Raw genomic sequence first — 10,377 nt, forward strand, 5'->3', positions numbered from 1 at the left:
CTACAATTTTTTTAAACAAATTTTCAAAATAAACACATTTTCTAAAAGGTCACATTAAAATATAGAGACCACACAGATACCACTAAATTTGCATGACAAAATAAAAAAAAAAAAAAACACCCAACACATGTAACCCACACTTCCATAAAAAGTAAAAAAGTTCAGAAAAATTTTATGCCGAACAAACATTTCAAGTTGGTAATAATGACATAATATTGGAATGAAATAATATGGCTACAAACACAATAACATAGCAATAACATTGGCTTCTTAAATGCAAAATGGACATTGAAACAATCAAAGTTTAAAAAACAAAAGCAGATTTTGTGCTAAATGGTAAGCAAAGTATGAAATGTAGCAACACAGATTAGTATAATCTCTGTTGCCAGATATCTAGATTTTGCACGGGATATTGAAGCACTTTACTCGAGCATCCATCATGATAAAGGATTACCAGTGATTAGGGAATTTCAGTAAAGTGCAATGAGCCATAAGCGATCTAATCAGAATTAATTTGCTTTAGATCCTTTAAAATATATACTCACCAGAATGCCTTCATTTTCGGTATAGACACTTACCTCCAGGCACAGGGGGTGGCAATGGGGAATTGTTGAGCCCCAACCTTTGCCAACCTGTAACTGGGGGCTTGGAAAAGAATAAGGAGGGCCTCTCAGTCATGGTTTGCTATGGCGGAGGTACATTGATGATGTCCACATGCTATGGGAGGGCTTTGAGACCCTATTGTTAGAACTCTTTAATAAATTGTGTATCATTAATTTTAATGTGAAGTTTACCATACAATAGAGTAGTGTCTCCCTCCCATTCTTGAATATAGAAATCTATATCAACCAAGATTTAACGGTTTACGGTTACTCTAAAGGTCTACGGCGGGGAACACTGGTAAATACTCCTCAGCTTTTAAACATGCCATAATTCTCCCTATCCTAACGAAACCCTCACTGGACCCCTCCCTACCTTCTAACTACCGTCCTTTCCCCCTTCTCCCATATGTCTCCAAACTTCTTGAACGCCTTGTCTACAAACGACTCACCCATTACCTGAGCACAAACTCTCTTCTTGACCCCCTCCAGTCTGGTTTTAGAGCTGCCTATTCCACTGAAACAGCCCTTACTAAAGTGGCCAATGACCCCATTAGAGCTAAGTCTCAAGGTAACTTTTTCTTGCTCTTGCTCTTGCTCCTTCTCCTTGGTCTTTCCTCTTCTTTTGACACTGTTGTACACCTCCTCTCTCGGTAGTGCTGACGACACTTAAATTGTCCTCCCCTGACCTGTCTCCCTCGGTCCTGGATAAGGTCATACACTGCCTGTCAGCCATCTCATCATGGATGTCTGACCGATTTTTGAAACTCAACCTGGATAAAACAGAACTCATCATCACCCCCCTCAAATTCCGCATCTCCCACTGACATATATCTAACTCTTAACAACACTGTTATTCGGCCCTTCCCTCAGGCACATTGTCTTGGTGTTACCTGTGACTCTGCCTTCTCATTTACCCCCCCTTTTCAGAACATTTCCAGGTCCTGCCACTTTAACCTACGCAACATTTCCAAAATCCGCCCCTACCAGTCCTCTGAGACCACCAAACTCCTTGTACATGCTCTTATCATCTCTCGTCTGGACTACTGAAACATCCTCCTCTCTGTTATTCCACTAACCTGACTCTCTCCTCTACAATCTGTTATGAATGCTGCAGCCAGGCTCATCCACCCTCTTCCACTGCATATCCATGCAGATCTCTACACTGGCTTCCATTTCACCCTATCACCTATATATGCCATAACAAATTGAAAGATAGTCACTCATTTATGTCATCACATAGCAACAAGACACAACTTCAATACTGAGGAGCAAAGATTCCTGGCTCTAGAACAGGTACTGGAGGAGCAATCCGATTGGGATTGTTGCATTTTTCGAAAAGAAGCAAATGGATTTATCTTCTCCATGCAACTGTCAGGTTCTCATATGTCTCCAAAGCGGGATAAGTTGTCAGCCGGCTTGGATATTGTCTTTAATCGCCACTAGCGGAGCTCAAGTCTAATGCGGCCATCTTAGAAGCTCCTAATTTTTAGTTTCAGTTTGTTGGTCTTCAAAACTTTATAAAGTATAGAAACAAAAAACTTGTAAACTAAATCTTTCTCTCTATACATAAATGTTACATTTCCCCTTAATCTCAATGCCTTAAATAAACCTCATTTTTTTCCATCTGGTGTTCCAGAAACTTGTACCAACACTAACAGGTTTTTTGCAAGTGTCAGATTTACTCTCATCTTCTTTATTTGTATAATGATCAGTACAACCAATGGGTTTCCACTACCATTTGCATTATAAATTCAGGGAAATTACTTTTCCATCTAATTATACAGAGAAAGACTATCATCAGATTGATTTACTAGCTGGGGGAGGGAACGATCAATGACAGATGCGGACTAAATCATCATCTCCATTGGAATACTTTTTAACATCTGGTTATCGACCCTACTCTTCACCTTCTTGTACTTTAAGATCTCTCACAATGTCTTCTTCTTATGTCTGAAGGCCCTCATATCAAGAAGAGTCTTTTACCTGATTATTGTATCTCTTATACTGTCTTTAGCCCATTCATCCACTTACTTTGCTGTTATTTATATTAAACTTTTGTCGGATCTGTTACTTTAGTTAAAAAAAAATGAAAAAGAAGGTATCATTTTTTAGGTTAGTGTGGAATATTCTACTAGATCTAATGGTGTTCATACCTTCAGCTCATCCTATTTATTTGTTTTGCAACCACATTAGAAGAATGAACAATTCTAGAAATATAACCAAAAGTACGGACACCTATCACCGGACTCAAACATTTATGGTTGCTTCTATCGTTTTTTTTAGAGTTGTCTGTTGTGGAACTGACTGCTTTCTCAATGGAAAAGTTCCTGGACATTGCTCTATAGTTGGTTCAGTTGACTCGTTTGTAACTGAACGAACTAGATAAAAATGTGAACAACTTTTTTAGTATAGGAAGGCTAAATATGGAGAATGTCAGATTCACTGCTTTATCAATAGGCAATAATAGTTTTATATCTTGTTTCATTTTGCTTCAGCATAGCAATGAATGTCTGGGCCTCTCAGTGCAAGTCTAATACTATCTTATCCTATTACATAAGTGCAAGTAAAGCTCTATTTATCTTATCCTACAAATTTTACATTCAGTAATAATCCAGCAAACTCGGAATGGATTTCTTCAAAGACATTTGGTATTATTTGGAAAACGTTTCAGTTCTGTACCAGATCCATTCCAGGTTTGCTGGATCATGCAAATTCTCCTATGACAGTCTAACTTTTCAAGTCTTGGAAAGCTTTAATAAATCATAATAATGAGACCTTATATGTCTGTGTGCCTATTCTGTTTTATTAATGTCAAATGTGAGGGCTGTGATTTCTAATTCTGTTATATTTTATGGTAATTCTGAGCCCACTATTAGCTTCCATCCTTTCCATAGCATACTCTTAGCTGCGAGGTTTCCCTTAAAAATGTTACTGGGTATGGTAGTGTTTTGTAGGGGATATCTCTCTGCATGGGTTTTATCTCTGTCTATGTCCATCCCTAATTTAGAAAAAAAAATATACATGAATCAGTTTTTCATACCCCCTAAAGAAAGTATGGTTGAAACCAAAAGGACGATGAGAAAGTGATTTTGAGGCATAAGACACAAAGAGTTTACTTCATAATAGTAAACATACACAACAAGAAATGCAAATATGCAGTTAAGTTAGACATACATCTACTTGTGAAGTTATGAAATTTCTAACGAAAGGCAGAACTAAATCATAATTTATAAATCTGCAATAGGTCTCGGTCCTAAGGCATTTCATCATAAGGCTTTATCAGGGGGACATTAAGAGAAATGGTATGCTATATAATAAAATACCTAATATTATTTCCTACGGAAATTTATATTGCAATGAAAACAGTTCTAATTATCACCATATTAATATTCATTTTCTTAATAGACACATTTACATGTTTGTGAAGTGTTTAACATTTGTATATGATAAAGAAAAATAAACATACACAAATTAGTGTATAAACCTAAAGTGGTTGAAAGATAAGAATGAGTTGATGTTACGCAATGATAACTTATATGTCACCTAATAAACCTGATACATTTTATCCATCGACTTGCAACTTGACTTACAGTGGGTCTTCTGTAACTTCACCTTCCAATTTACAGAGGCCTCACTGCCTTCCTCCCCATCGCCTTCACCTGTCAGCTAGGAAACCCGAACTTAGAATGCAAGGAATGCGGGGAGGTGTATTGGTAGGGCAGATGTCAGGAATGGCAACCAGCAGCATTGGTAGGTCAGATACGGAACAAAGAGCATAAAGGTGCGATGGTAGGCCAGGTGTGATTGGAAAGGTCAAATTCCATTAGTAGCCTTGATATGGTTAGAAAGGTAGGTGCATCGGTAGGCTACAAGTTGTTAGAAAGGCAGTCAGATACGTTTGTAAGCCAGGGGTCAATGTAATGGTGGTCTAGGTGTGGGGGGGGGTTTATTTAATATCTGTGGGATACCTTTAATCCGGCTGGTTTGCCGAATTTTCAAAAAAGATTTGCTTCGATCCGAATTTATTCACTTTCTCTTTTGTCAAGGTTTGGGTGAGGCGGCATGGATCATCTAATCAGATGCATCAGGCATTGGTGGGTGGAAATCCTGCCTGATCTACGCCTGATTCATCTTGACAAAGGTCAGTCTCTCCACATTTTGGGTGGACAGGCCAGTTCTTCTTGGGTAAATATGGCCTCCGCCGCACTAAACACCCACTCTGATGCCACACTACTGGCCGGGCAGGACAGCTTTTCCAGGGCAAACTCGGCCAGTTGGCTGCCCAGTAGTCCAGCAGATCTTCAATGACAGCTGGCAGGGTGCACTCCATGTATGCCACCACCTGCTGGTTCAGGTTCTGCTCTATGTCTAGCTGCTGGTTAGTAGTTTCTTCACTATGCAGGTAAAGAAAGCTGCTCATCAGCGACTCTAGACTCAGGCTGCTGCTCATGGAGCTGGTGCTGCTCCTGCCACCCCCAGCAGCCATGGCAGTGGAACATGAGTGCAGAGGGCAAACCTGTGAGAGGATGGACGATGAGGCAGATAGGCAGCGGCCAACTGACTACATGGGATGTATCTGTAGTATGTCACGGGCAGCCTGCTGTGACAATAATGAGCTGTATTCTGTTGTAGTGTAGAACTGTATCCAGTAAAACCCTGTTTGCATGAATTTCTCTGTGTTTCTTTTCTCACTATCATTTCTTCCATAGCATAAATGTATGTCACTCGTCGCAGCCATTGCCAGTAGTTGGGGAGATACTGTATCTGTTTTCCATCCGGCTGGTATAAATGCCATTGCAGCATTCAATGGGTGGCGTAACAGGATTTATTTGTATCGTTTCTGGGTAAACTTTGTTACATGCAGAAGAGCTAGCTTAGGTCTCCCACAGATAATAAACTATGTTAGTTTAAGTATTATAGCCACCAGATTGTTCCAAAAAGTGCTTAGTACTGAGCATTCCCAGAAGATGTGGAGCAGTGTGCCTGGTGCAGCATAGTACCTCAACAGGTTGGGTCTGCCTCATGGAAGATCTTTGCCAGCTTTGTAGGTGTCTTGTTCCATTGTGGTAACATTTTATAATTGGTTTCTTGGTATTTGTTGGTTATAGCTGCTTTAAATCTAAAGAGTATCATAGGTTCTGTTGTGAGTCAGTAAATGTGAAGCCCAGGTCCTTCTCCAATTTGTCCAGAAATTGTGGTGGTTTATTATGTGATGGTGTTCTTAGAAGGGTTTGGTATGCATAGGATAATGTTCCTCTTAGTGGACCAATGGTCTTGCATACACTTTCAACAGGTAGCAAAGGTCTTCACAAATTGTATCGGGTGTGGTAATTACCAGAGTAAATTTTGAGTTGCATGTTGCGCCATGTCCCTTAGTTGTCTGCAAAGTTTTGACAGGTATCCGATTCCCTTCATCTATGAAATGATGTGGCCTAAAAAGTCCCTGTTGTAACCAAGATTGAAATAATGTATATGCAATTCCAGAGGGGAAATTCTGATGAGTGATATTGGGAGATAGAGCCGATGGATATATCCTTATGGACTGAACTTGGAAAGTGTTTATTATTGAGAGCCTGGCACCTATCAATGGGTGCTTCAATAGAGGAGATTGAACTGTCGGGGGGCCCGTGCCAATATCTCCATGGGTGTCCCTGTTATAGTCTCTTTAACTGGACCCACAGATTTGTGTGCTTATTTCTGCACCAGTTTAAAATCCTAGCTAGGTGTATTGCCTGTTGGTATAGCAATAGGTCTGGAAAAGCTTTGCCACCCCTCGATTTAGGCAGTCCTATATTTTTTTAGGCTGAGTCTTAGTGTATCTTTTAACCCCCTGAACAGTAACCCCAATTGTGTATTTAAAAAAGAAGATGCTTGCGGTAACCGCAAGCCACACTCCGGGTAGCTAAAACAATAGTAAACAATAGAAAATAGAGCCTTACCTGATCCGCAGGTGTCCTTCTCTGAGATCCCCGTCTTCATGCTTCCTCAGGATGTTCGGTTCGGTGGGAATTTAGATTTATTTGTATTGCATTCAAATACAAAATAACTATATTGAATGCAATACAGTGGATTTCTTTGTGTATAAGCAGTACATTGTCTTTCATGAACATTTATTTTACAGTATAACATATTAGTATGAGTATAATATTTATTATGTGCAGAGGCAGAATCCTGCATGTCAGTGGGAAAATAGTGCAGCAGACGTGCTCGTCCAATCCTTGCTCTTGGACTTGGCTTCTTGGACTTGGGCATTAAAGATCCACTTGTGGTAAGCAGGGTTCAATCATTTGTGTCTGAGAATGAGCCAGGGCCAGTGGGGAGCTCCTGTAAGACGCTGCTCACGCCACCATTGCACAGCAACACCCAAATATGAAGTCATTTAAAGCTATCAGGTGGGTTTCAGATATTAGAAGAGTGTTTAACTCAAACTCACCTAAACTGTCCTGTTATTAGATGATCCCATCAATGTTTATTGTGATTGAATCATACAAATAAGTTCTGATCATTTTAAAGACTATTAGGCAAGTTTTTTTGCCAAAATAAATGTATGAGGAGCTAAGAGTGATGGAATATGTTTCAATGCAAATGTCTCATATTTGATTATTAAAAGAAATCGTTTTACATGGCCTGATAATTGTGTAAATTCTCTAGTTGAGTAACAAGAAAATCCTATTGAGAGGCATTTGACACTTCATAACATTTACGTTTATTTTTTTTTTTTTATTACAAGATGCAAGAATTTAGGTAAAAAATCAAAGTACAATAAAAAATGCATGCAAAAAAACAAAGAAAGTATGGTAATATCAGTCAGTTCTGTGAAAGGAGCATTGTACTGTGTACATTATCAATTCTCATTTATTACACTTACATGAACTGGATAATTATTAGCAAGCAATTTCAGAACATATAAAGAAGTCTAATGAAATATTTTATTGATAATCTGCTACATCTGTAGAGGCAAAGTATCTATGAAAGACTCACAAATCTCAAAGAACTTGTTTACTCTCTTTTCTGTTTCCAAGAAAGCTTCACTCCAAGTCATCTTAAATCATGCATAAGATTTTCTTTAAAAAGTCTAAATGTGTGTGGTTCTTTAATCCAGCCATATATGCATGAGTGTTTTTTTGCCCACTAACATTTGCAACATTTAAAAAGCTTTCTTTCTATGTAAAACTCTCTTGTGTTGAGCTAGAATAGAAATTTGTGAGAAGCACAATTCTGACTGTTTAAATTATTTTTGTTTGTTCTCCTGTGTGAATTATCTGTTTATCTAACTAACTATCTAACTAACTGTCTTAGTTAATAAGTCTAGAACATTCTGAGAGGCACTTGTCACATTCTATATATTTAAATGTTTTATTTTTCTTTGTGAGTCTTTTGGTGTTTAGTAAGATTAGATCTGTTCAAGAAACACTTGTAACATTCCATACATCTAAATGGTTTCTCACCTGTGTGAGTCTTCTGGTGCCTAATAAGATTAGCACTTTGTGTGAACCACTTGCCACATTCTGCACACATAAAAGGTTTCTCTGCTGTGTGAATTCTTTGGTGGTTAGCAAGATGCGATTGTTGCGAAAAGCACTTGTCACATTCTGAACATTGAAATGGTTTCTCTCCTGTATGAGTCTTCATGTGTTTAGTAAGATTAGAATTGTGTGCAAAACACTTGTTACATTCTGAACATTGAAATGGTTTCTCTCCTGTATGAGTCTTCAGATGTTCACTAAGATTAGAACTTTGTGAGAAGCACTTGTCACATTCTGAACATTGAAATGGTTTTTCTTCTGTGTGGATCCTCTGGTGTGCAATAAGAATATCACTTCTAGAGAAACACTTGTTACATTCTGAACATTGAAATGGTTTCTCTGCTGTGTGAATCCTCTGGTGCCTAGTAAGATAAGAATGTTGAGAAAAGCACTTGTCACATTCTGAACATGTAAACGGTTTCACCCCTGTGTGATTCCTTAGGTGTTCAGAAAGATAATATTTTCTTGTGAAGCATTTGTCACATTCTGAACATTTAAATGGTTTTTCCCCTGTGTGAATTTTCATGTGTTGAGCAAGAATAAAAACTTGTGAAAAGCACTTGCCACATTCTGAACATTGAAATGGCTTCTCTCCTGTGTGAATCCTTAGGTGAACACTGAGTTTTGACTTAGAGATAAAACTTTTCTGGCACTCGGGACACTGATTCAGCTTCTTTCCAACTTGACTCATTGTATGTTTATGAAGATTTGCTTAGCTATAAAATATTTTCACACTGGGTATTGAATGATCAGTTCATCGTATTTCTTCCCCTGTTGAAAATAAAAAATACAAGTTTATTTAACATCTTAGTTTTACCAGAAAACTGAAATCAGATATTAATTTTTGAGCCCTTTGGAAGTATAAATAATAAAAAACCTTTTTTTGACTAACAGCATACTGCTGAGTGATTGTAAATGACAAATGCTTTTTTAAACCTACTTATAGCCTGCTTCGTAAGTTCATTTAGGTTTGAGTTCAACTATTGATTTTTTTCTTCCTGTAATCATCAGTCACTCAGAATAGTTTGTAGTGCAGTGATAGCTGAAAAAAAACGTTATTTTAACTAACATTATTTATCTACCTGGATTCCAGTTTTTTGTTTCATGTTTAAAATTGATCTAATTTAAAATTAAAATCTAGCAAATAACGATCTACCTGTCCTAAGTTGAAAATTCTCACTAAATGTATTACACAGAAAGATTAATCATTGTTACCACAGACAACAAGTAAACCAGTAAAAAATGGTAAAAATGAAAATACATTTGCAAGGTAACCAAAAAAATATATAACAAATAACATAGTTGTGCAATTAGACAAAGTATAAACACCTGGAAAGGTGGAGCAGATCTGGGAGTTCTCTGTTATTCCAGCAAATACCTCTCCTAAAATTATAATTCTCTCTGAATGTATTCTACAGAAAATGGAATATGTGTTACCTTAACACATAGTTTTTTTAACCCTGGTTGAAAAACACTGGCTTTAGGACTAAACAAACAAAAAAAAATTCATTAAGGTAACAAAAAATATTTTAACATATACCAAAACGTGTGTAGTTATAAAAAATGTAAAAATACCTGGAATGGTGGAGCATAGAGATGGATCTGCAAAACTTTGTTCTCCTGATCTGTCTGTGATTCTAGTGACTAGCTGAGCTGTGTTTTTCCTTAAATACAATTCCCAACCATCCACCAACATAAGGATGCTTTAGAATTGCTAATAGGTGTAATCTACCTAACAAAAGGGTGTGTTTCTAAAACATTACTGGGCAGTGTGACCATTCTTTGTCTCACCTAGCATTCAAAATCATTAGCATTTTTTTACTGGGTGGGAATGTAAAATGCAAACTAAAAATAGCATGACAATTGGTTTAGTAGAATAAGTAAATATTGGCTACAAGATCACAGCCCTTTAAATTTAACAATAAAAAGAAAACTTGCAACATTTGGGATTTTCCTGTGGTCAACACTATAGGATCTCAATATGTTACATACAACTTTCTTTAAAACATATAAATATGCAAACATACTTTAGAATTGTTAATACACATACAATACACAGACAATTATCCAACCTTTTCATCCATTTCATAAGGAAAAAGGAAAACAAAACTGTTCATAATCATAACCCTCTCTGTTATAATATGTCACAGTAAATGCCACCTCAATGAGTTTCAAAATACCTCTTCATCAGGAAGATGGAATTCCACCCTCCAAATGTTGGACCGACTATAGGAACAGAGAAAGGCCAT

At 37.4% G+C, this 10,377-nt stretch overlaps 2 protein-coding genes across 2 annotated transcripts in view; one reads left to right on the top strand and one right to left on the bottom strand.

Moving 5' to 3' along the window:
- The window catches only part of LOC140327980 (uncharacterized), a 648,380-nt gene that overhangs the window by 438,921 nt on the left and 199,082 nt on the right, over positions 1-10,377 (top strand). The gene's annotated exons all lie outside the window — the stretch shown is intronic.
- LOC140327984 (uncharacterized) lies at positions 7,302-8,902 on the bottom strand. Its single transcript, XM_072407247.1, has one exon. The coding sequence runs from the start codon at positions 8,817-8,819 to the stop codon at positions 7,959-7,961; it is 861 nt and encodes a 286-aa protein (XP_072263348.1). The 5' UTR covers positions 8,820-8,902; the 3' UTR covers positions 7,302-7,958.

The sequence above is a fragment of the Pyxicephalus adspersus genome, chromosome 4 (genome assembly GCF_032062135.1).
Source record: "Pyxicephalus adspersus chromosome 4, UCB_Pads_2.0, whole genome shotgun sequence".
Taxonomy (NCBI): Eukaryota; Metazoa; Chordata; class Amphibia; order Anura; family Pyxicephalidae; genus Pyxicephalus; species Pyxicephalus adspersus.

Coding starts and splice junctions, on each gene's coding strand:
- LOC140327984 (XM_072407247.1), bottom strand. CDS start 8,819: ATGAGTCAAGTTGGAAAGAAGCTGAATCAGTGTCCCGAGTGCCAGAAA.